The following is a 26,220-nucleotide window of genomic DNA, read 5'->3' as shown; positions in this document are numbered from 1 at the left end:
TAGAAGCATGAACAAAAATATATTTTCTTGGAAATTAACAAGTAAAAACTAGACTAGTATGTTCATAGTTTCAGTTAATTATAGACATGATTAAAATTGTTTGTTGCCATGATCAACTAGTATTTTTTTCATACTTGTGTGTATTTTATCATGTTAAAGAAGTCCAGAAAGATGAAAAAGAAAATAGAATTTTCGTGTCAAAAAATTGTTGAAAATTTAGGTTAATTGTAGCCTAGGGCTTCCCCCCGGCCACAAATTTTTGGTGGAGGCTATGGGGCGTCCCCTCTTAGGGCTACTGTAATTGTTGGATAAATTTTAGGGTCCTGGTCTAACAAGAATTCCCATTACTAAATTGGTAAATCCTTCTAAATTATGACACAGAAAGAAACTTAATAAAATTAAGATTCTTGAAATTTTATTTGGATTATAATTCCATATTAATCTAAGTATTTAATTCTCAATATTATTGAGAAATATTATCGTCAACACTCATTCATTAGCTACCATGCATTGTTTAAATTAATTAAAATACTATTTGTACCTATTTAAATATAAATTTTGGAACACCTTGTTTTTTAAGAAGATGCATATCTAGAATATCTATTTTTAGAGATAAATATATCGAATACAACTCGTGTAAGATTGAGAACTATTTAGCAAGATTCATATATATATATATATATATATTTAAAAAAAAAATCTGTTTTACGTTTAAAAAAAAAATATATATAGGCCTTTGAATTTAAAGAAAACTAATGAAAATAGCTTGAAAACTTTGAGTTTTAATGATAAGGACAAAATAAAGGGTAAAATGAATAATACCAGGTTTGACTTTTTAATGTAAAAATATAATTTTTCATTAAAATGAATAATACCGTGAATTTTTAGTAAAAATTCATTTGAATTTAAACATCTATGTTATCATGAGGACCAAAAGCTGCCAAATACATGACAAAACATACAATCCGCAACACAGGAATGCCGCCAAGTGCTTTCCCACATAACTTTTTCACTTCATAGGGCCCATGAACAACGTAGTCCATTCCTACCAAAGGGGCAATTGTAGCAAACCCTCGAGAATGGTCCATGAATCTTTTGGGGTAAATTGACTAAATTCATTTTGCCATTGAAGAGAGGTTTTGAAGAATAAAGAAGTTAGATCTCGAAGACGACCTTTGTTGCTTGAGTTGTGTAAGTTTGAAATCCAAGAATATTCAAATCGAGGTAACAACTAACCCAGCAGGATTCTCTTTGAATTTTTTTGATGAGGATTCTAGAGATCCGAGAATCGTGTTCGTTCATCGTATATCGTGCAGTCAGTTTTTATCCATCACTGTTTGAATTTAGTTGTTAAATAAATATATTTAAATCCAGCGAGAATCGGATTCACAACTAACAACCGTAAATTTCAATTCGCAAGTTCATATAGAACGTGCACACAACCCCACACCTACCCCCAAATGTCCTAGAGGAGAGAGTTTTGTGCCGAGGAAGGGCGGCAGATTGTCTGCCCTCCTGTTTAGGTGCCCTTTCCATATTCTCATATTTTGTGCGATCACGATTAAGCTGTGTTAACATTTTATATTGATTTTTTTTATAAAGATAATAAGATAAAAAACAATAGAAATATAAAATATTAACGTAATTAACAAATAGAAAGGAATGGGAAGGACCGGAGGATAGATAACCTACCTCCCGAGGAAGGGAAAGAAACTGCACGTACGGTCGGCTTATATGTAACCGAATAAAAACAGAAAGTCAAAACAAACAAATATGACTAAGACACGTGGAGGTTAAAAAAGCAAAATGTGGAGAAAAAGGGTGAGAAAAGCAAAATTGAAAGATTGACTGTGCTTAACAAACAAGTGGCGGCCTGGCGGGATTCCTGCATACAAACCCTCTCCTCTCTCTCCCTTTCTCTCTGTTTTCTCCAGTTTTAGCGGCGACCCGGTACCTTCGTGACTTCTTCCATAATTCCCATTTCTCTCTCTCTTCCCAAAAATCATCAAATTTTGAAGAAAAAGAAAGAAAAAAAAAAAATCCTGAGCTCTGCTTTTAATTTTTCTTTTTGTTTCCTCACGAGAAACCGTTTGATTACAGCAACAACAACTCATGTGACCGCCATTAAAGCTCTCTCGGTCGAGATATTTACTAGTCTGCATTCAACCCCCTTCTTCTTCTTCTTCTTCTCTGTACGCCGCACAATGAGCTACTGCGGCTGCTGCGATTTCGTTTGATCCAAACAAACCAGAAAAGGAAGGATTTTTTGGGTGTAATTTTTGGTGTGATTGGGGATGGAGAAGGAGAAGAAGAAGTATCCGATAGGACCGGAGCACTACATTCTGTATGAAGAGGTCGGGCAGGGCGTCAGCGCTTCCGTTCACCGTGCTCTCTGTAAGCCCTTCGAGGAGGTTGTCGCCATCAAGATCCTCGATTTCGAACGCGACAATTGTGATCTGGTACTCCCAATTTTCAATTCTTCATTTTTGTTTGTAATTTTATTTTATTTATTTTTATGTTTTAGTCGGTTTCATTTGGTAATTTGATTGGTAAAAGGCCTAGGAAGGCAATGCGGCCAGCTTTTCGTATATTGAATTTTTACAATTCTGTGAAAATTTGCAAAAGGCTATTGAGAACGGATTCAATTTTTACGAATAGCAGCTAATTTCAGCTTCCGTTTTTGGTTTTGGAATTTGAGTTGTATTGGTACTTAGAGAAGTTCATGTGGTGGTGCTACTATATATAATTTTTGAGAATACGGACATTTAGTTCCGGTTTATTTATATTTTCCATGATCCCATTCGAAATTACTCAAGTTATCATGTGTTTTTTGCTTAGATTGTTCAATCCCATGATTTTTGTTTCCATGGTGGTATTGGTTTTTGAGCATTGTCTTGTGTATTGTTGCTTTCTACAGAACAACATTTATCGGGAATCGCAAACAATGATCCTCGTCGACCATGCTAATGTCCTCAAATCGCATTGTTCCTTTGTTAGTGATCATAATCTGTGGGTTGTCATGCCATTCATGGCTGGGGGTTCTTGTCTTCACATTCTGAAGGCAGCATACCCAGATGGTTTTGAGGAAGTTGTTATAGCCACTATATTACGTGAGATTTTGAAAGGTTTAGAGTATCTTCATCATCATGGCCAAATTCATCGAGATGTCAAAGTAAGTATGTTAACATTCAGCATCATTCAATTATTTTTATGTTGCGTCGCAGGCCTAGGTGGACAAATCAGCAAATTGTTTCTTTGTTGTATTGTCTGGAACTTGTTATATCTTTTAGGGTATGGTAACTAGTTTTTATAATACTGTCATTTGACTGTCTGTGTACTGTATTCACTGTTAAAATCTCATATCTGAAGACGGTTGCCCTTTTTTTTTTTTTCCACTTAAATATCCTTCCACTCTTTAAGACTTTTCATCCAAAACTTTTTATGGTCATTTTACAACTGGATCAGTGTTGTCCAAAAGTCACTTACAATAATTTGTAGGTTGCTCGAGTCATGTCAAACAGAGCCTTTCCAATCGAAAACACATTCTTGATCCCTCTTACCCCATATTCAGTAGGGTATTCAGTCTAGTGACAATTCTTATGCATAAATATTTCACTTCTATACATTCTGTGAAATTGCATGTTTGCTATACACCGGAATAGTTGTACTGGCAACCACTATTGTTTTTATTTATTTAGTGCATCTATAATACAGTTGGGCACCTTTAATTCCTTTACTCTTCTTTTTCTTATAAATACTTCTCATAGGCTGGAAATATTCTCATTGACTCACGTGGTGCAATCAAGCTTGGAGACTTTGGTGTTTCTGCTTGCCTTTTTGATTCAGGTGATAGGCAGCGTATGAGAAATACATTTGTGGGAACGCCTTGCTGGTATGCTATTTTTAACATTTAGCTAAGAAAATTAATTTTTACCATCCAAACAGCATAAGCTTGATTCCTCAGTCTTACTTTTCTTATTACTTTGTGTTGTTTAATCAACAGGTTTTATATCTTTGTCTTGTAGGATGGCACCAGAGGTTATGGAGCAATTACATGGTTATGATTTCAAGTGAGTTTGTTTTTTGTAAACTTATTGTTATCTTTTCTGCTTCTTTTTATGAAAACAAAATTCTTAAGCATCATGGAGTTAATTTTTGGTTGTCATATTCGTGCAGGGCGGATATCTGGTCTTTTGGTATAACTGCATTGGAGCTTGCCCATGGTCATGCTCCTTTTTCAAAGTATCCTCCAATGAAGGTGTATATCAAATGACACTGTATCCTTTTGTGAGCAACTTTTCGATCATTATCAGATCATTGAACAAAATGCAAATCTTATATGTTTATAGGTACTGCTGATGACCTTGCAAAATGCACCACCTGGTCTTGATTATGAAAGGGATAGGAAGTTTTCTAAGGTATGACAATACTTTGTATTGAGTTTTCCTCCGATATTGTAGTTTTCACACCTCCGATATTGTAGTTTTCACAAGCACATGTCTTTTTCTTAAGTCCTTTAAGCAGATGATTGCTAGTTGCTTGGTAAAGGATCCTTCAAAACGACCTTCTGCTAAGAAGTTGTTGAAGCATTCCTTCTTCAAGCAAGCTCGGTCGAATGATTATATCTCACGAACACTTCTGGAGGGCCTGCCTGCTCTTGGTGATCGCATCAAGGAATTAAAGGTAGCAATTCATATCCGACTCTCAACACTTATTCATTTTCATGCTATAGTTATGGGTTTTATGTACTTAACATCACATGTTTATCCTATGATAGCGAAAGGAAGAGTATATGCTTGCACAAAAGAAGATGCCAGATGGACAAATGGAGGAACTATCACAGGCAGGAATCTTCTCTTTTTAATCAATAAGAATGTTGCTGATATTTTGATTAAAAAAAACTGGTACTGTGATTATTCTGTTTTGTTTTGCTTGCTTTTATTAAGATAAGATACTTAACGAATGTCACTTAAAATCATGCATTCAATAAATTTTTATTACTGCAAGTAAATTGGTTTGCAGTTTAAAGTCAGTAAAATTTTTCGTTACTTAGATTTACATTTGAGGTTAGATACCATTAGAACATACCATTTCGTTCTAAACAGAATCTTAGGAAAAATTAGGCATTTGTCAGCTGAAATTGTAGGAAGTATCTGATAGGGTGTGGAGGAGTGATTAAGAGAAGCTACCCTCATCAGATACTCATTGGTTGCCATGGGAAATGTAACAAAGGATACACAACCCATAGCCAGCATTGCCTTCGTCATAATCTTTGCATTGCCTCATTAATCTAGTCGCGTGGTGAATCATTGATGGCATCCCTTCTTCCATATTCTTTTTAATTCACAAAATTTATTCATTATTTTATCTGAACCTGGATGAAATTTCCTGTTCTGTCTCTACCGACAAATGGAATGGAGACATAAGATACAATATGATCTTCCTATCATAGGGGCTAGTTTCACCCCATAATGGCAATGTGAAGGTGCAACTCTCCCCCTAAATTGGTGTTCGATTTTACCCTCCCCCAATATTGATTCTCGAATAAACATTCATATGGTAAATGTATATTTCATTTAGTAGTAACTGTAACTGTTAACAGATGCTAATTTCCTTTCTGACATATTTATATTCCTAAACAGCTTCAATAATTAAATCTTGTACAGACAAATCCAGTTTGCTCTGTAATTTTCTATTGTTTTGTGGTAATGGGTTCCAGTTGATCCTGCTTTTTGTTCCCTTTTTGTTTCTTTTTGGCTCTTAAATCTATTAAATCTATTAAATCTACTGATTTAAACCTGCAAAAGGATCAATGGATTAGGATTTTTGATATTTAATAATCCTTAGTTTTTTACTTATTAATTAGTTCTCATTTTAAAAAGTTATATTGCAGAATGAATATAAAAGAGGAATTAGTGGTTGGAACTTCAACCTTGACGACATGAAGGCTCAAGCTTCCCTGGTAATTGTCCATCTTGATTCTTCACATATTTTTATTTATATGATTCCTAAAAAAATATAATGATGAAATCTAATGATGGTCTAAAATATGCTATTTTTCATTTTATTGTCAGAAGCAACAAAAATTCATTTCTTTCTCAATTTACGTTTTCTTTCTATCAGATTCAGGATGTTGATGACCCTGTACCTGATAATAATCAGACAGGGAGTTCGACTTCTCTGTCTGCTCTTGATGCGCAACAAAAGCCATCACTCTGTCGAAACTTAGAACCAGTTGCAGATATGGTATTTATCAAATTGGCTGGACATTTATGGTAGTTTGAAGCACATGCATACATATCATAATAGCTGTTTCTGGTTACTCATGGATTAATGTTTCACAGGAAGACAATGATGTGACTCGGAACCAACAAGCTACTGCATACGTTAACACAGCTTTATATGATGCCAAGTATTTCATCTGTGATATCTGTTTTTAATATGTTTTGCTAATATTTAGCTCTACTTTTTCAAGTCTTGATTCCCAAAACACAAAAAAGGTGTTGTATAAATGATTAATACCTGTAGATCCATATTTTGATTATTTATGTTGTAGCACTTTTTATCTACCAGGTTTAGAAGTGACAAATCTGATGATGATTCTAGCATTGCCAGTCCTAGCCATGAACCACATACTTCACCTTGTCATGATGATCGTACTGAACGGGGTGAAAATCCCAATGGAGATAATATCGGGAAACTTATGGAGGCGACAGCTTTGAATTCTCAACATAAAAGGCAGTGCTCATCAGGCAGCAGTGGTTTACCAGAAGTTAGTGATCCTCTTGTTAAAGGAGACAGGTATGCCATTTAATTGACACGATAATGTCTCTGACTGAATCAGTTAGCCTTTAAACTTGTGATTAGCATATCATGATTCCAACAAGATAGTTCCAGGGAGAAAAATAACTTGTCAACACTCCATTCTTTTTTTCCGGATTCCTGGTGAAATTGGTCTGACATGGCCGTTCAGTGGACATTTACATGTGGCAAACGTGAGAATTATCCTGATAAACTAGACACATGAATAAATCAGAAATTCAATAAAAAATGGAGGTCATCAAGTGGAACAAAGTGATATGAAATGTATGCATGGAAGGTCTCTGTAAACTTCCAAATGTTACAATATTTCACAAGTTCTCTATAGAACTATATTGCTTTACTTTCCCTTGAAATCCAAACTCCATTTGAAGTTTCCCCTATGGTTTTGGAGTTGTAGCAGATTGGTTAAGCCGTCTTCAGACTAAATTTCCAAGATGAACATGATTGTTGATATGAACGCCAGTTTTAATTGATTGTTTAGCTTGCATTTGTGAGCAAAGTGTCATATCGTCTGATGTGCCACTTATAATTTAGAATCTCACGGCTTGATATCTGTTCACAGAAGAAGAATGCTAATGTAACTTAAGACCATCGTTTTCTTGTGTGAATTGTGATGTTTGATAGAGTTCTGTTAATAATAAACTGGAAAGTAATGGAGGGAATTACAAAAAAAACTTGGAGGAACTATTGAGATAAAAGATATGTTTTTTTTCCTCTTTGTGTGACGAAGTTCTTACTAATGATGCAACGCAAGAAAGTTCTGTTTTCTTTGATTTTTCCAGAGAATGGTCCAGAATCCAGATTATTGGTAAGTGGGTTTTAGGTCCAGAATCCAGGTTCTTGGTATGTGGGTTTTAGGTTTGTGGAAAAAATAAATTTGTTAGCATGCGGATATGATATTTGGGTTTCCAATCTCTGCTGTCTTACTAGGTAACTGTCTTAGGGGGGAAAGTTCTCCTAAGAAAAAAAGTACTCTTCAATTGCATACATGATGAAAACTCATCTATTATTTAACTAGCAGCAGTAGCTCATTCTTCATATCTGTTTGTCTGCTTAGTGTTTGTTTCAGACTGAAGTTATGATTATTCTTGATGAACTTCACTTTGAATTTTCAATTTTCCATGGTATTTCTTTTCGTTTTTTATTCTTTTTGTCTTTGCCGAAGTTAACTTGAATTACTGGAATCTCCAGTGATAAATTGCAAAATCATCAGCCCCAAAGTAATTCAAAGGGAAATGCGGCAGTAGTTCCACAACTAGCAGATGACGTGCTTACTGAAGTTCCTCCTAAAGCATCTAAGTCACCAGGCATGTTCTGATATTATAGCTATCCCTGGATTTATTGATCGTTGTCTCCATGAAAAACAATTTCTCCTTTTTTTTTTTTTTGGAATTCATCTATGTGTGTGTGTGTGCGCGCGCGCATGTTGTGGTCAAGTAATTGATGCTCAGTATATAGGTCAGATATGGGTGAAGACGCATAGTGGATGAGCTGCATCTTGGTCCAATAATTAAGAATAAGTCCAAAATTTTATCAAGATATAATGAATTTGAGGGAAATGATTTTAGAGGAAATTCCTTTCTGAAACAGAAAGAGAGTTTCTTGGGAGATGGAGGGGGAGGGAGATAGAAATGACATAAAGCAGGATTGGGGCCTAGGGGATGGAAGGCTTGTTGAGGGAAACTTAATTGGGTTGGAGGTGATAGGTTTTGTTATTTTTCGTTCTTGAGAGGATGCATTTAAGTGGAGGTTTTGAAGGCCTATTGGCTTGGTGGCCAATAGATTTTTTGTTGTTGAGAAAGTTGACTTGGTTCTTTAACCTGTGAAGAATCCCTTTTCAGTCTCTTGAGTAGGAGTGATTGCTTATATGTTGTAAGGTATTGCCAGGGCCTGATTGTCCTATGGTTTCCTTTTGCAATATGATGAAGGAAGGTTCTCTTTTTGTGATATGATGGAGAAAGGTGTTATGGTGTGAGGAACTTTGTAATAAATTGGTGGTAAATGTAGATTAGTGAAGGTTAGTGATAACAACCTTCCAGTTTGGTTTCAGGTATTTCTAAAGTATTAGTTTATAATCTGTCGTATCCATGGTGAGAGGTTTTGGTGATTAAGTTTCGATGCTCTTGTAACTACATTGAGAGGGAGACGTGCTTCTTGTGGCCAATAAAGTGGTGGAAGATTATAGAAGGTCAGAGAATGTGGGACTGCATTAGATTGTGTTGAGGAAAAGGCCTTAAGAATGTTAAGCATTTAATTAAAGATCATAGACAAGAACCATGTTTTTTTCTGATCTCAGGTGAACTCTGCCTTATTAACTGATGAAGTTATTCATGCAGCTCACAGTGGTGAACTTGATGAGAAAGCAAAGGCACCAGTTGTACAGCAGAAAGGACGTTTTAAAGTCACATCTGAGAATCATGACTCAGAAAAGGTGGGTTTTATAATGCTGGGTTTAGTGTTTTCTTCATGTGAACTTTGTGGATAACTTATCTTTTCTTTCAGGTGGTTCCGGCTCCTATTCTGCAAAAGAGTCACAGCTTGCAGGTTTGTAGTTCTGAGGTTAGCACAATTGTGCCAAAGTGCCTATTTAATTTTTTCTGCTAGCCTATTGTCTGAGAATTCAATTACCTTACCTGCATTAGTAGATATAAGAAATTTGAGAAAACTTTACATGACACATCTATCAAGGTGTCATTTTTGTAAGTCCTTTGTTTAGTGTCTTTATGGTGCATTAGTAGTGTTTAAGTAGTAGCATTCTTGTGCTCGAGTAGTTCATTGGTACTTTGAAAGTCCCTTGTTTATTGTCCTTGACTCCTTGTATTACATTTTTAACAATTGAGTCTAATGTTCCTTGGTATTTTGAAATTCCTTATCCAAACATAGGGTTAGTGAAAGTTCCTAGTCATTCAGAAAACCCTTGGTGGCTAGAAGTGGAAAGACAAAGCTTTCTGAAAATATCATTAGTGATAAATCGATCATACTGACCGTTTTGATCATAGAATGCTAGGCATGCCTCAACTATTCAGTTTTCTAGATATTGTTTCGATTTATTAAAAGCATCATCACGCTTACCATTTAGAGTTGAGTATAATCTCACTTGTCAAACGACTTGATGGTAATTGCACCCAAAAACCTTTGATAAACGATTAAAAGACATAAGCTTGTTTTCACATGAATGTAATTCTCTAATGGTTTACTCTGTCAAGAATCAAATATTACCATTCCATAAAAGAACAAAAACTATAAAACGGTACCTTGGACCGAATTTTTTGGTCTTAAGATTTCATGAATTGATTGCATGTTTCTCTGAGTCTTTGTTTTCCTTTGTGAGACAATACTTAATTCTTTTAGTATGGTTGTCACGTAATGTCGGCCTTCACAACACTTTAGGAAATAATCTGCAGTATCAGTTTTTTGACTATCATGATTATTTCGGACCTAGGTCCAGCCAGGAATTCTTTAGAGATATGTACAGAAACTTATGGCATGTTTACTTACATGGAATGGGTATTGGAATTATTACCAATTCTTGATTTAACGGAGTTTACTAAAACATGGGCATTGGAATCATTGAAATTCCTGATTTCACCACGTGTTACTAACACACATGGAATTAAAAGATGGTTTCCTTATTAATATCCGTAATCCAATACCTGTAAAACCAAGAATCCTATCATCTCTGGGTGCTTGTTGAACCCATTCCCATTCCTTCTTTCCCTTCCTCGATGCTTGGTGACCTGTACGGCTATGAAAACATCTTGTCTGATATATTGTGAATTTATATCCTAAGCGCATAAGATTATATTTATTAACTTTTACTGAATGTCTTTTACTGGTTATGTAGGTGATTAGCTTCAATCCTGCAAATCCTCTACAATCAGCTCTTCCATCACCCCTACCATCACCTCTAACATCACCTTCTGATGCTACCGCACCAGCTCTTTCTGGCTACTCTCTTTTTCCAATGTTAAACTCTATTTTGCAGACAAATATTATTCAGAGGGTATGTGTTAGCAAATACTTTTGGCTTATTTATGTTTCATATATGATAGAAATTTATTCGTCCCTTCTTCTTAACAGGAGAGTATTTTAAGTTTAATGAAGCAAGTTGCTAACGGCGATTTTACAGGTTCAAGCAATTATTGCTCTTTTAGTTTTAGAATTTTATTCAATTTAGATGATCCTAACGTATTGTTGTAAAACCTTACTCCAGCCAACCGTGCAAGTGATGTAGGATCCACCCAGGCTACTAATGGTTCGGAGAAATCATTGGTATGTTATAAAGAGTTTCATTTCTATGCTAATGCCTTCCAAACAAACTATTCCGGCTCCAAATTTAGTTGCTATTTATCAAGTTTCCATCTATTCTTAGGATAAGTTGCCAATAGATTCATAGAATACTAAATTACATATATCTTGTATGTGTCCAGAAATGATCTTCTAGTAAAACCAATAAGATAAATTTATATGGCTTATTCTTATTCTTTTAAGGTGACATAAGGAAAATGAGCAAGTACGAATGCCAAGAATGAGTTGAACTAGAACTAGTTCAATGATATGACATAGCACTAAAAATTCGAAATGCTGATGGTCTCGCTCTGTAGAGTGCTATTTGTTTTGTTATGTTGGGGCAATGGGGTCAATGAACTTTCACAATTACACTTGAAAGTTAGCAAAACTGTTTCAGGTTCTAAAATGTATTATAATTATGTCAAAAGTTCACCCTCTGTAAGTTCAACTTTCTCATTCTTAGATACCACAGATAGCTTAGAATCTTCAGCTTTGTGTTTGCTCCATGCCTCTGAAATGTTGCTAGCTATGGAATTGCAAGTCCACGCAGGATTCTTAAGTTGTTGCCAGTATGACAAAGATACTAGTGAAAAATTTGCGTTCGAATGAGAAACCTTCTGCTTAGGCTGATATGCCGTTGCTATTAGTCTTTTATGAGTTTACTTTTAAAGCGTTGGGTGATTTTTTTTCATAAACATAAAGTGGCATGTCTCTTCTTGCAGCCTCAAGCAGCTCGAGAGAGGGAAACCGAGTTACTCAATGAAATAACTGAGCTGCAGAGGAGGTCAAAATAGCAACCAACACACGCCGTGCCTAATTATTATGTTTATTTTCCTAGTAATCTTAGACATTTTTTGTGCATATGTAGGCTCATGTCTGCGCAAGATGAGCTTCAAAAGTTGAAAGTAGATACTGCTTAAAACTCAGGTTATTATCTGATATCCTGTTGCTCAAAAGTTTTCATTACGGATATCAGATTCTAACATACCAGTTTCAGGTGTGATTTCATTATCCAACCGGCGCTTGGATGATGTGCGGAAGTTCTTCGAACGCAACAATACTGACAAATCTACGAAGAAGGAAAAAAAATTTGACTGATGTTGTATCGTTAAAGATAAGAAGCTAAGTTTACTTGTTAAGGTGATGATAAAATTATTTTTATAGGTTTCCAACTAATCCAGCTTCAGTAATAAGTTAGTCATGTTATTTTCTTCATGCTCTGCTTGTAATTTGTATATATAGATTTAGTTGTCTGCCATATTTCTGCTCAACTATGTTGCATTTGTTTTTCCCTTATTATTTATTTAATTTATTTTTATTGAAGTTAATCCTGCATCTTCTACCTAACTGCCGTTGTGCTTCATCTGTAATAAGTATTTTCTACCTCGACCTCAGAAAGTAATTGTTCATCGTCGTTCGACTCAACTTCTGAAAGTAACCGTTCATCTTCACTCGCTATGCGCGAGGATTAAATTGACCCAAAAACATGTTTGATTTTGTGAATTAATGTATCGAGTACTTTGATTGTGAGCTAGTGTATTGTTTTAGGTACTTTAGGGAATAGAAAGATGCATGTAATGTATTGTTTAGGGTTTCAGGAGGGAGACAACATTGCAACGGATTTAGTTGTCAAGGGTTTTGGATTTGAGTAATTTTTTTAAACCACCGAAATATTTTGCAAAGTTCGCCTCATAAGGGCTCCTCTCTTTTTAAGTGATTTAAAATTAAAAATTTAAAACAACATTCTTTCCTAGTAAGAAAAGGAGTTTATTTAATAAAAAAGAAAAAAATTAGATTAGGAGACATTTTTTTAAAACAAATTACGGTAATTACCTTTCCTGTTTAGGAACCTTTCCTAATTAACAAAAGACAAACCAGAGAGACTCCACAGGAAACCTTTTCCTAATACTACAAGCAGTTGTTAACCTCGGCTTATAAATATCACAACCCCTACGTGCTTTGCTCTCTCTACTATTCTCCAATCTGCAATCCAATCTCAACTGCTCTCTCTACGTTGTGTGTTCCTTAGTCTCCGCTGTCACGATGCTCGCGGATAAACCAGAATGTTCTGACAGTAAGGGAATGACGAGGGACTTCAGTACGGCGTTACTTGAGCGCAAGAAGGCTGCCAACCGCCTTCTTGTGGATGACGCTGTCCACGACAACAACTCAGTCGTAGCGCTGCACCGGGACACTATGGAAAAGCTCCAGCTCTTTTCCGGCGACACAGTCTTGATCAAGGGAAAGAAAAGGAGGGACAATCTGCGTTGTTGTTGCTGATGACACATGCAACGAACCAAAGATAAGGATCAACAAGGTTGTCAGGAGCAACCTGAGGGTTATGCTTGGGGACGTTGTTTTGGTTCATCAATGCGCTGATATAAAGTATGGAAGGCGCGTCCACATTCTTCCTGTGGACGACAGTATTGAAGGGGTCACTGGAAATCTGTTTGATGCATATTTGAAACCTTATTTCTTCGAGGCCTTGCGCCCGGTGAGGAAGGGTGATCTCTTCCTTTTGAGAGGAGGAATGAGGACTGTAGAGTTCAAGGTTGTTGAAACCGACCCTCCTGAGTACTGTGTGGTTTCTCCCGACACTGAAATCTTCTGTGAAGGGGAACCTCTGAGAAGGGAGGATGGGGAAGGAATGTTAAATGAGGTTGGCTATGATGACGTCGGTGGAGTGAGGAAACAGATGGCTCAGATTCGCGAATTGGTGGAGCTGGCACTGAGGCATCCTCAACTGTTTAAATCAATTGGTGTGAAGCTGCCAAAGGGCATTCTGCTATATGGATCTCCTGGCACCGGCAAGACTCTAATTGCCCGAGCTGTGGCTAATGAAACTGGGGCATTTTTTTTTTTCTGCGTCAATGGACCAGAAATCATGTTGAAGATGGCGGGGGAGAGTGAAAGCAACCTCAGGAAAGCTTTTGAGGAAGCAGAGAAGAATGCACCATCCATTATCTTTATTGATGAGATTGACTCAATTGCTCCCAACAGAGAGAAGGCACATGGAGAAGTTGAGAGGAGGATTGTTTCCCAGCTCTTGACACTCATGGATGGACTCAAATCCCGTGCACATGTAATTGTTATGGGGGCTACAAATCGTCAGCATTGATCTGGCTCTTAGAAGGTTTGGAAGATTTGATAAGGAAATTGATATTGGTGTGCCCGATGAAGTTGGACGTCTTGAGGTTCTGCACATTCATACCAAGAACATGAAGCTCGCTGAAGATGTTGATTTGGATAAGACAGCTAAGGACACGCATGGCTATGTTGGTGCTGATCTAGCTGCCTTGTGTACTGAGGGTGCGCTTCAATGCATCAGAGAAAAGATGGATGTGATTGACTTAGAAGATGAGGAAATAAATGCCGAGATTCTTAATTCAATTGCAGTTACAAACCAGCACCTGCAGACTGCTCTTAGCACTAGCAACCCTGCTGCTCTTCGCGAAACAGTTGTTGAAGTGCCGAATGTTAGTTGGGAAGATATTGGAGGTCTCGAGACTGTTAAGAAAGAACTTCAAGAGACGGTTCAATATCCTGTGAAGCATTCTGAGAAATTTGGATTGTCCCCCCTCAAAAGGAGTTCTTTTCTATGGCCCTCCGGGATGTGGCAAATCGCTTCTCGCCAAAGCTATTGCCAACGAGTGTCAAGTAAACTTTTTCAGTATCAAGGGACCTGAATTGCTTAAGATGTGGTTTGGAGAGAGTGAGGCCAATGTACATGAAATCTTTGACAAGGCCCGCGGATCTGCTACTTGTATCCTGTTCTGTGACGAACTTGATTCCATTGCAACTCAGAGAGGGAGTAGTGTAGGTGATGCTGGGGGTGCTGCCGATAGGGTTTTGAATCAACTCCTTACAGAAATGGATGGGATATCGGCAAAGAAAACTGTTTTCATCATTGGGGCCACCAACAGACCTGACATTATAGACCCTGCACTTTTGCGTCCAGGCCGCCTGGATCAGTTGATTTACATCCCTCTCCCTAATGAGGAATCTCGCTATCAAATATTCAAGTCTTGCTTGAGGAAGTCCCCAGTTTCTAAAGATGTGGACATCAGAGCCCTTGCCGAGTACACCAAAGGATTTAGTGGTGCGGATATAACAAAAATTTGCCAGCGTGCTTGCAAATATGCAATAAGAGAGAATATTGTGAAGGATATTGAGAGGGAGAGGATGAGAAATGAGAATCCTGAGGCAATGGAGGTGGATGCTGATGATGAAGTAGCAGAGATTAAGGCAGCTCATTTTGAGGAATCGATGAAGCATGCTCGTAGGAGTGTTAGTAATGCTGATATCCGCAAGTACCAGGCATTTGCGCAGTCATTGCAGCAGTCAATAGCGTTTGGAACGGAGTTCAGGTTCACAGGCAGTGCTTCTTGGGGAGGCGCTGCATACGACTCTTGCAACAGCTGCTTCAGGGGCTCATGAAGATGACCTTTACAATCAGTATAGTTTCATGAATTACATGTCTTTTTCGAGTTTGAATTCTAGCTCTGCGTTTCGTATTATATCCATATGTGTTGGAAGTTAGAACCGTGGAAGTGTCCTGTGTTTACCAAGTGTTGTACCCAAAATAACGATCATATATCTCAGAGATAAATTTGGAAGTGGTTTACAGCATAAAATGTGATTTTCTTTCTTTTCATTTCGTAAATTTGCTACAAATATTACTTGCTTCGATAAATCTCTGTGGTTTTTAATACACATCAAAGTGATTTTCCTTTAATCGCCTATCATGAACACTAATAGGACAGGACACCCGCAACGTAGAAAGGATACAAATATCCAGTATTATACACTTCAAAGGATTATTTGCATTAGCTTTTTTTTACATCCTAGAGCGCTACGCATGGTGTACAAAGTTTTTTTTTTTTTTTTTTTCCTTTTTACATTCGAGCATTGCTTAAAGACATTTTTATGAAATCATAGTCTTCAAGGTCCTTTCATAGCTGCCTTTTCTTCTACTACCTTGCCTTTCTTCGGTGGAAGCTTGCAAATGTCTAAACCATAGAAGCAATAACATTTTGAGACAACTTGCTGGTTACATTCTTGCAACAGTTTCACCACCAGATTTGAGATTTTGCCTTCCCAAAGTGATGTTAAGCCAGTCGTTAACCTTGCAAATGATGGCTTGTGTGAGAACCTCCGCAGAGGATTGGGGAGAAATACAAGTATATATCTGCAGGGTTGTGTCTGCAGATTTGCACAAATGAATAAATTCAATGTTGATGATGTGCTTACTTTCATACGAGGCTAACTAAAATTTTAAAATATTTATAGGAAATAACAGGTGAAGAAATATACCCTGCAGCCATGAGCCATGGTGGAGAAGCTAGCTCGATGATCCTCTTTCTATTCCCCTTGTCCTCCGATTTCTCCCATGCCACCCATTTTTACAGTAAAATAAGGTTCTTAACTGATGTAAATTGGACTGTCACAGTTTACCTCTCGCTTTTCCCTTTTCCCTGCTACTTTTCCTCCACTTCTTCCTCCTCTCTCCTAAATAGAAGTACCGATTCTCTAGTTCTAAATTGGTAATCATCATCATAGGAAGAAACTATGAACAATGTATGAGCACCTTCGTGCATTCCACAAGGAGGTATTTATAGAAAACTTTGCCGATAAAACCGATGTTGGGCCGTTGATTGGTCAACTATAGAGTCAAATTATTCATCGGTTTTACATGAAGTCACATAAATTAATCGAAACAACTCATGACATATTTTTTTAATATTTATGTCTTTTCACGTGACCGAATAATTCAAATAATTTTTTTATTAGAAAAAAAAAACCAAGAAATAGAAAATTTTAGTGAAATAATAAATGAGCGGCAAAATTGATCAGTTTTCCACGTTAAAAATTGTTTTAACTTGTAGTATACTACCTTTGTATTGGCTTTTTATTATATTTCTTAGTATTATGATTGAATTGTGAATTTTCATATGTATCAATGAAAATTTTTGTTCTTTAAATAAATTTTTTTATTTTTTTATTTTCTTTGTATGAAGTTTCCCCTTGGTTCAGATTTCTGGTTCGCCTCTCTATAGCAGCATATCATATACCTAATTAGTTAATACTTTCCATTGAAGTTTTTTGGGTTCTTTAGAGAAAGACGCTTGAAACTCCTATTTTCCAAACAAAAACCTAAATATATATATATATATATATATATATATTAAATATTCAAATAAAACCTGAAATTCAAATAGAATACCATGTAGACAAATGTCACATCCCAGCCCGGGGCAGATCACTTCCCGGGCCCGCTCCACCATCGTAGCACGATATTGTCCACTTTGGGTTTACCATTCCCTCACGGTTTTGTTTTTGGGAACTCACGAGCAACTTCCCAGTGGGTCACCCATCATGGGATTGCTCTAGCCCCCTTCTCGCTTAACTTCGGAGTTCTTATGGAACCCGAAGCCAATGAGCTCTCAAAAGGCCTCGTGCTAGGTAGGGATAAGAATATACATATAAGGATCACTCCCCTAGGCGATGTGGGATGTCACAATCCACCCCCCTTAGGGGCCCAACGTCCTCGTCGGCACACTCGTGGCCAGGGTTAGGCTCTGATACCAAATTGTCACATCCCGACCCGAGGCGGATCACTTCCTGGGCCCGCTCCACCACCGTAGCACGATATTGTCCGCTTTGGGAATCACAGTTTTGTTTTTGGGAACTCACGAGCAATTTCCCAGTGGGTCACCCATCATGGGATTGCTCTAGCCCCTTTCTCGCTTAACTTCGGAGTTCCTACGGAACCCGAAGCCAGTGAGCTCCCACAAGGCCTCATGCTAGTTAGGGATGGGAATATACATATAAGGATCACTCTCCTGGGCGATATGGGATGTCACACAAATATATAACCAATTATTACAACATATTTACAACTTATGCCACAAAACCCTAATTACTCTTTGAATGTTCATTTACTGTTATGCTCGTGTTAATATAGTAGATGTATTCAGCGTGGTTTGAGTTAACTATTTAACTGACGTACATATCTATTTTTAGAAGTTGAGTGCATGCCGGCGAATACATTGTCAACTGGGAATGACTTAATTTCCTACAAATTAAGGTTAAAATCAAATCAACGCGACCAAGACCATCCATCTGTTCGTCCATTTTCAACCAAACAAAAACATTTTCCTGCAAATTTGGCGGCACGAAGACTTACTCTTCCTCAAACACATATAAATAAGTAGCCCTTGAATCCACTCAAAGGCACCTCAATCGATTTCATCATTGTTTGTTAATTCTCTTTGTTAATTCTGTAAGTCTCGATCGACATCGATCAATTGATCAAAATGTATTTGCTCGGAAGGTTCAAGTTTAGCACACCCATCACGTATCTCTTGCTCTCTTTCTTTTTCCTTTTCTTCTCTGCATTGTCGGCTTACAACATAACTGACGTTCTAAGCAAGTACCCCGACTTCAGCACCTTCAACGACTACCTCACCAAAACCCGAATCTGTAACCAGATCAATGAACACAGAATTCTGACCGTCCTCGCTGTCAATAATGCAGCCATGTCCTCTCTAGATGGAAAATCAGTGGACGTGATCAACAAGGTGATACGCATCCACGTCTTTCTGGACTACTTAACATTGAATAAGTTCAAGAGCTTGCCTACTTCACTAACCACCCAAGTGACCACGCTGCTTGAATCTCCTGACCAACAACGCTACTTGAACATCACAAATGGGGACTCCGTCTCAATTGTTTCCGCTGCTGGTTCTGCTGAAGTAGAGGTAGTTCGAGATATTTCTCCAGATGAAATTTATATGACATCCGTGGTGCAAGTCAGCAATGTTATTATGCCCTCAAGCTTAAGCATTTCTCCCTCGCCATCGCCATCATCACCTTCACCTTCTCCTTCGCCATCACCATCACCTTTGTCGTCAGCTTCTCCATCCCCTTCCCCTTCATCTGCACCATCCCCATCCCCATCCCCTCCTCCTTCATCGTCATCCGGTCCTTATGACTGTTGAATAATTGGCCAAGTGGCCAAGTGGACAAATCCAAGAAAACTTTAGAATAAAAAAATTCAAAGGTGGCAAACACCTTCCTTGTTTTGGGGAGGAAAAATGGGAAAAGTTTGGTTGCTTTTGAAAAAGGTTTTGTTCTCCTAAAACACCCGTGGGTGTTGGTTCAAAGAGGGGAGCTATTTATTTTCGGTTTTGGAAGGAAACAATAGAGAAGAAAAAGAAAGAGGGAGCTCTTTTTCTGCAGAGAGCAAGGAGAGTTGCAGAGAGCCCAAAAGGAAGAAGAAGCTGCTGCTTCATTTGGTTAGTAATCATCCACCAAAGTAGTTGTTGTTGTAATAGCTTTGAGCTATATGTATAGAGAAGAAATTAATCACTATATTTTCTTCTCTATTTGTTTCTTTGGTGTGTGAGAGCTATTGGGTGTATTGGGTTATTTGGGCTGTGAGATTGCCAACACTTTGTAAACTCCCATTTGGTTGATAGTGGATTATTGGGTGAGCTCCTACTGCTCCGAGGACGTACTCCAGTTACACTGACTGTGGAGGAACCTCGTTAAAATCTTTGTGTCTTTTATATTTTGTTCTTGCATTTTATTTGATATATTTCCTGTGGGTTAGTTTGAGTTGGTTCCAAAATTAGATTTGGTGCTATCCAAGCACAACAATTGGTATCAGAGCACTGGTTGCTCTTGGGTACTGTCTAGTTGCCAAAGATGTCAGACGGGCAAGATGAGAATCCTTTTGGAAGCAGCTCCGGGTTTGCAAGAACTACGGTGCAAAATGCAAAGTTCGAAGTGGAAAAGTTTGATGGCACAAACAACTTCGGGATGTGGCAATGTGAGGTTAAAGATGTGTTGGCTCAACAAGATCTTCTTGCCGCCTTGGGAGAGAAGCCTGAAGCTATGTCGAAAATGGAATGGGAGAAATTAAATTTGTGGGCTTGCTCTTCAATTCGGTTGTGCCTTGCAAAAACTCAGAAGTATTTTGTGATGCGGGAGACTTTGGCAAGTGTGTTGTGGCAAAAATTGGAAGACAAGTATATGACGAAGAGTGCAGAGAACCGGCTACACTTGAAGAAAAAGCTCTACCGCTTCCAATACAAAGAAGGTACAAAAATGATTAGACACCTTGATGCTTTTAATAAGTTGATTGCCGACTTGTTAAATTTAGATGAGGATATTAAGGATGAAGATAAGGCCTTAATATTGTTGAATTCTTTGCCGGACTGTTATGAGCATTTTGTTACCACTATTATGCATGGTAAAGAAACTGTGAAATTTGAAGATGTGTCAAATGCCTTGATGAATTATGAAATGAGGCATAGAGATAAAAATCATGATAGTACCTCTGAAGCTTTATTTGTTAGAGGTAGATCATCGGAGAGGAGATCCTCTTCTAGCAGGAAAAAATCACAGTCTCGACCTAGAGGAAACTCTAAAGGTAGAAAACCTTTGGAAAGGGATGAATGTGCCTTTTGTCGTAATAAGGGCCATTGGAAGAAAGATTGTCCTAGATTGAAGACCAAAGGCAAAGAAAGTTCTGAAGCTAATGTTGCTGAGGTTGAAACAGATTTTTCTGATTTTGCTTTAACCACTTCCTCATCATTTGATTGTGCTACTAAGTGGGTGTTGGATACGGGTTGTACTCATCATATGACTCCTCACAAGGATTGGTTTTCAAGCTTGAAAGAGTTTGATGGTGGTGTTGTGTTCATGGGAGATGACAATCCTTGCACAACAAAAGGGATTGGTACAGTTCGTTTGAAGTTGCATGATGGCATGGTTAAAGAGTTGACAGGTGTTCGGTATGTACCGAATTTGAAGAAAAATCTTATTTCTTTGGGAACTTTGGAAGCCAAGGGCTTCAGGTTTCACTCAGATGGGCAGACATTGAAGGTGACTTATGGTGCACTTGTTGTGATGAAAGCTCCTCGATGTGGCCATTTGTATTTATTGCAAGGAAGCACTGTGACAGGTGAAGCATCTGTAGTCTCAGAAAATATGGGCACATCCGATTCTGATACTACTAGACTGTGGCATATGAGATTAGGCCATGCCGGTGAGAAAGCTCTACAAGGGCTTGTGAAACAAGGTCTTCTAAAAGGTGCCACGACTTGTAAGCTTGATTTCTGCGAGCATTGTGTCTTGGGGAAGCAAACTAGAGTGAAGTTTGGTACTGCCGTACATCAGACGAAGGGCATTCTTGATTATGTGCATTCAGATGTTTGGGGTCCTACAAAGACTCCCTCTTTGAGTGGTAGACATTGGTTCGTGACCTTTGTTGATGATTATTCAAGAAGGTCTTGGGTCTACACTATGAAGCACAAGAGTGAGGTGTTGAGCATTTTCTTGGGTTGGAAGAAAATGGTTGAGAACCAGACTGGGAGAAAGATTAAGATTTTGAGATCGGATAATGGTGGTGAATACACATCCGACCCTTTCTTTAAAGTTTGCAAAGAGGAAGGGATTGTGAGACATTTTAGTGTCCGGGGAACTCCACAACAAAATGGAGTTGCAGAAAGATTGAATCGAACCTTGCTTGAGAAGGTTAGATGCATGTTGTCTCAGTCGGGTTTGAGCAAGTCGTTTTGGGCAGAGGCAGTTAATTATGCATGTCACATCATCAACCGGTTACCCTCAGCTGCTGTTCAGGGTAAGACACCAATGGAGGTATGGTTTGAAAAACCCTCTTCTGATTATGACTATATTCGTATTTTTGGTTCACCTGCTTATTTTCATGTAACTGAAAATAAACTTGATCCTAGAGCCAAAAAGGCTATCTTTCTTGGTTTTAGTAGTGGTGTCAAAGGTTACAGGTTATGGTGCCCGGAGATGAAGAAACTTGTAATCAGCAGAGATGTGACATTTGATGAAGAAAATATGTTCAGAGACTCTGAAAAGAATGTGAAAGATGTCCAACAGGTGGAGCTTGAGAAAGTTGCCTCTAGTACTTCAAATCCTATTTCCGCTGATGTCGAAGCCACTACAAGTGAAGAAGTGGGAGACCATGAGGATGTTGAAGAAGTTGAACTTGACGATTCTATTCAAGTTGAAGAGCAAGCTTCACCTCAAGAGTCTATTGCTAAGAACAGAGGAAAGAGAAATATTACCAAGCCAGCTCGGTATAGTGACTATGTTGCTTTTGCTCTTCCTATTATCACTGATGAGATTCCATCCAATTTTGAGGAAGCCATTGAGAGTGAGGAAAAGGAGAAGTGGTGCAATGCCATGGGTGACGAGATGAATTCTCTCATGAAAAACAAGACTTGGGAGTTAGCTAAATTGCCTAAGGGTAAGAAAGCTATTGGTTGCAAATGGGTGTATGCCAAGAAGGAAGATGCTGATGAGAAAAGCAATGTGAGATTCAAAGCAAGATTAGTTGCTAAAGGGTATGCACAAAAGGAGGGCATTGACTACAACGAAATATTTTCTCCAGTTGTGAAGCACTCCTCAATTCGTATTATGTTAGCTCTTGTTGCACAATATGATCTTGAGCTTGTGCAACTCGATGTGAAAACGGCTTTCCTACATGGTGATTTGAATGAAGAGATCTATATGTGTCAACCGGATGGGTATAAAGTGAAAGGGAAAGAGAATTTGTTTTGCAAGTTGAAGAAATCACTTTATGGCTTGAAGCAATCTCCAAGACAATGGTATTTGAGGTTTGATAAATTTATGAGAGGCCAAAATTATTCTAGAAGTCAATATGATCATTGTGTGTACTTCAAGAAGTTGCAAGATGGGTCTTTCATTTATTTATTGATATATGTTGATGATATGTTGATTGCCTCAAAGAATGTCGAAGAGATTGAGAAATTGAAGAAGCAAATGAAGAATGAGTTCGAGATGAAGGATCTTGGTGAAGCAAAGAAGATTCTTGGCATGGAGATCACTAGAGACAGAGAGAAAGGTTTGGTTTGTTTGAATCAAAGACAATACCTTGAGAAGTTGATTCGGAAGTTTGGAGTTCATGATTCAACTAAACCGGTTAGTACCCCTTTGGCTCCTCATTTTAAATTGAGTTCTCTACAATGTCCTAAAACTGATCAAGAGAAGCTACAAATGAAAAATATACCATATGCAAATTTGGTTGGTAGTTTGATGTATGCAATGGTATGCTCTAGACCGGATATTGCTCATGCAGTTGGCATGGTGAGTCGATATATGCATAATCCTGGTAAAGAGCATTGGAATGCAGCTAAGTGGATATTGAGGTATCTCCATGGTACTCGAGATGTTGGTTTATGCTTTGAGAGGGATGACTCTGGTATTGGTCATTTTGCTGTTGGTTATGTTGATTCAGATTATGCAGGTGATCTGGATGGAAGGAAGTCTACTACAGGCTATGTGTTTACTATGGCTAAAGGGCCAGTTTGTTGGAGGTCCATTTTGCAGTCGTCTGTTGCCTTGTCTACTACAGAGGCTGAATATATGGCAGTTGCTGAAGCTATAAAGGAGGCCATTTGGATACATGGACTGATTAGAGATTTGGGGGTTGATCAGAAACAGGTGGAGGTGCATTGTGATAGTCAGAGTGCCATTTATTTGGCTAAGTATCAGGTTCATCATGCGAGGACCAAGCACATAGATGTGCGTTATCACTTTGTTCGTGAAGTTGTTGGTGAAGGAGAAATCATTCTCCAGAAGATTCCAACTAAAGACAACCCCGCTGATATGTTGACTAAGGTTGTTGGTGTAGCCAAGTTTGTTCATTGCTTGAACTTGGCTCACATTTTGCCTATATAAAGAAGGCGTTGAGCAGTAGGAGTTTTGGAGCATTTGGCTCGGCATGAGTTGTTCTCTTGCTAGTGATTGGGAGTGTTTTTTGTGTTGATTGTGTTGGTTGGCTTATCATGGCGTTTTCGGAACTTGGCCAAGGTGGAGATTGTTGAATAATTGGCCAAGTGGCCAAGTGGACAAATCCAAGAAAACTTTAGAATAAAAAAATTCAAAGGTGGCAAACACCTTCCTTGTTTTGGGGAGGAAAAATGGGAAAAGTTTGGTTGCTTTTGAAAAAGGTTTTGTTCTCCTAAAACACCCGTGGGTGTTGGTTCAAAGAGGGGAGCTATTTATTTTCGGTTTTGGAAGGAAACAATAGAGAAGAAAAAGAAAGAGGGAGCTCTTTTTCTGCAGAGAGCAAGGAGAGTTGCAGAGAGCCCAAAAGGAAGAAGAAGCTGCTGCTTCATTTGGTTAGTAATCATCCACCAAAGTAGTTGTTGTTGTAATAGCTTTGAGCTATATGTATAGAGAAGAAATTAATCACTATATTTTCTTCTCTATTTGTTTCTTTGGTGTGTGAGAGCTATTGGGTGTATTGGGTTATTTGGGCTGTGAGATTGCCAACACTTTGTAAACTCCCATTTGGTTGATAGTGGATTATTGGGTGAGCTCCTACTGCTCCGAGGACGTACTCCAGTTACACTGACTGTGGAGGAACCTCGTTAAAATCTTTGTGTCTTTTATATTTTGTTCTTGCATTTTATTTGATATATTTCCTGTGGGTTAGTTTGAGTTGGTTCCAAAATTAGATTTGGTGCTATCCAAGCACAACAATGACATCACCAATGTTCTAAATGACAACTCAGATTTCAACCTCTTCAGCACCTACCTGACTCAAACCCAAGTCGCTAACCAGATCAATGAACGCAAAACCATGACAATCTTTGCAGTGAACAACGGTGCCATGGCCTCTTTAGTCGACAAACCAATGGAGATTAAGAAAAAGGTGCTGAGCCTTCACGTTCTCATGGACTACTACACCGTCCAGAGTTTCCACAACTTGCCTAGTGCGCAGTCCATTCGAATAAACACGCTGTTCCAAGTTACCGACAACCCAAGTGGCCAACTAGGCTTCGTGAACGTCACAAACGGGAACTCAATCTCGGTTGTTGCAGCTGCCGGTTCTGACCAAGCAACGGTAGTTCGAGACGTTTCTAACTACAAAACTAATTACATATCCGTGGTGCAGATCAGTAACCTACTACTGCCTTCAGAATTAACTGCATCTTCTTCCAACCCAGGCAAGTCACGATCTGCCACGCCTGTAAAGGCTCCGTCTAGCAGTATTGCAGCCGCACCAAAGCTAGGCGACGCTCCAGCGCAGAGTCCAACTGCAGCTGCTCCAGCCCCGCATTCATCTGCACGTGCTTCCACTAATTCTCTGTTAACTATAATCTTTCTGTCCGCTTTGTCTCTGACTTCCGTGATGCTCATTTGAGTTTTTCTTAATTTCCTCAAATAATGTCATCAAGTCTCAAAAATTAATGAAGCCCTCGATCAACAATTTTGAGTTTGTTTTCAAATATTTCTAGCAGAGGTATTTTTCTAATTGTAAAATTAAGAAGAAGAAGAAGAAGAAGAAGAAGAAGAGAGAGAGAGAGAGAGAGAGAGAGAGAGAGAGAGAGAGAGAGAGTAAAGTCATGATGATTAAAATAGCCTAACTTGCTAATTACAAATGGTTGTGTGAAGACCTATGAAGAAATTTCCCAAATTTTAATCTTGCAAAACCAACATCTACATGATTACTGATTTTCACGAAATGTAGACCTTGGAGACGCAGTGAAACCTTTCTCAATTAAAATAAGTGAAAAGGTAGATGGATTGAGGAACCCAAACCCAAGTGATAAAAATCTCAATTAAATTTCAGACGAGGTAGGATTGAAATATGATTTCAATCCTACTACGTAACAGTGAAGAACTAAAACAAATATGCAGATAAAAGGAACAAATGGTAAAACCCACACACAATGAGGAAAATCGATGAATACAACCGGTTAAAGAATTCACTGAGGAATAAATACTTTTGAAGACTTACCAAGATAAACAATTACCACCCTTGAACTTCTCTCTTGTACTTATGTTCTTGTAGCACGCTGTCCTTCCTTTGCTTTCTTTAAGATGAACATTGTGGATGTAACTTTTGTACACGGTTGGATTGACGAAATTTCACCAGTAAGAGAACAAACACCATTAGTCTAATTAATGAACACCACGAAAAAGGGGAGGGTGCCAGCTAAAGGGCATCTGATGCCTAAGTTAGAAAAATAGTCGAGAGAAAAAGAGAACTTGAGAGAGTTATGAGTAGTAAGTGGTGATTACTGTTTCATCTGTTTT

General features: G+C 38.2%; 3 protein-coding genes and 1 pseudogene across 3 annotated transcripts; all 4 read left to right on the top strand.

The window, feature by feature from the left end:
* The first annotated feature begins 1,921 nt into the window (after positions 1–1,921).
* LOC137708922 (uncharacterized) lies at positions 1,922–12,378 on the top strand. The gene is made up of 21 exons (XM_068448082.1): positions 1,922–2,459; positions 2,918–3,172; positions 3,768–3,892; positions 4,026–4,070; positions 4,177–4,258; positions 4,350–4,418; positions 4,513–4,683; positions 4,778–4,843; positions 5,894–5,962; positions 6,124–6,246; positions 6,345–6,412; positions 6,574–6,801; positions 8,014–8,129; positions 9,159–9,253; positions 9,325–9,381; positions 10,667–10,825; positions 10,903–10,951; positions 11,036–11,094; positions 11,835–11,896; positions 11,981–12,039; positions 12,110–12,378. Exons 1-20 carry the CDS (start codon positions 2,295–2,297, stop codon positions 12,030–12,032), a joined length of 2,115 nt encoding a protein of 704 aa, XP_068304183.1. The 5' UTR covers positions 1,922–2,294; the 3' UTR covers positions 12,033–12,039; positions 12,110–12,378.
* Positions 12,379–13,155: 777 nt separating this feature from the next.
* Positions 13,156–15,652, top strand: LOC137708921 (cell division cycle protein 48 homolog pseudogene; annotated as a pseudogene).
* Positions 15,653–18,428: 2,776 nt separating this feature from the next.
* On the top strand, positions 18,429–19,112 carry LOC137708919 (fasciclin-like arabinogalactan protein 14). Its single transcript, XM_068448081.1, has one exon. It carries the CDS (start codon positions 18,429–18,431, stop codon positions 19,110–19,112), a length of 684 nt encoding a protein of 227 aa, XP_068304182.1.
* Positions 19,113–24,760: 5,648 nt separating this feature from the next.
* On the top strand, positions 24,761–25,324 carry LOC137708918 (fasciclin-like arabinogalactan protein 14). The gene has a single exon (XM_068448080.1). It carries the CDS (start codon positions 24,761–24,763, stop codon positions 25,322–25,324), a length of 564 nt encoding a protein of 187 aa, XP_068304181.1.
* Positions 25,325–26,220: the final 896 nt, after the last annotated feature.

This window comes from Pyrus communis, chromosome 11 (assembly GCF_963583255.1).
Source record: "Pyrus communis chromosome 11, drPyrComm1.1, whole genome shotgun sequence".
Lineage (NCBI taxonomy): Eukaryota > Viridiplantae > Streptophyta > Magnoliopsida > Rosales > Rosaceae > Pyrus > Pyrus communis.
This window is presented reverse-complemented; position numbering and strand designations above follow the sequence as displayed.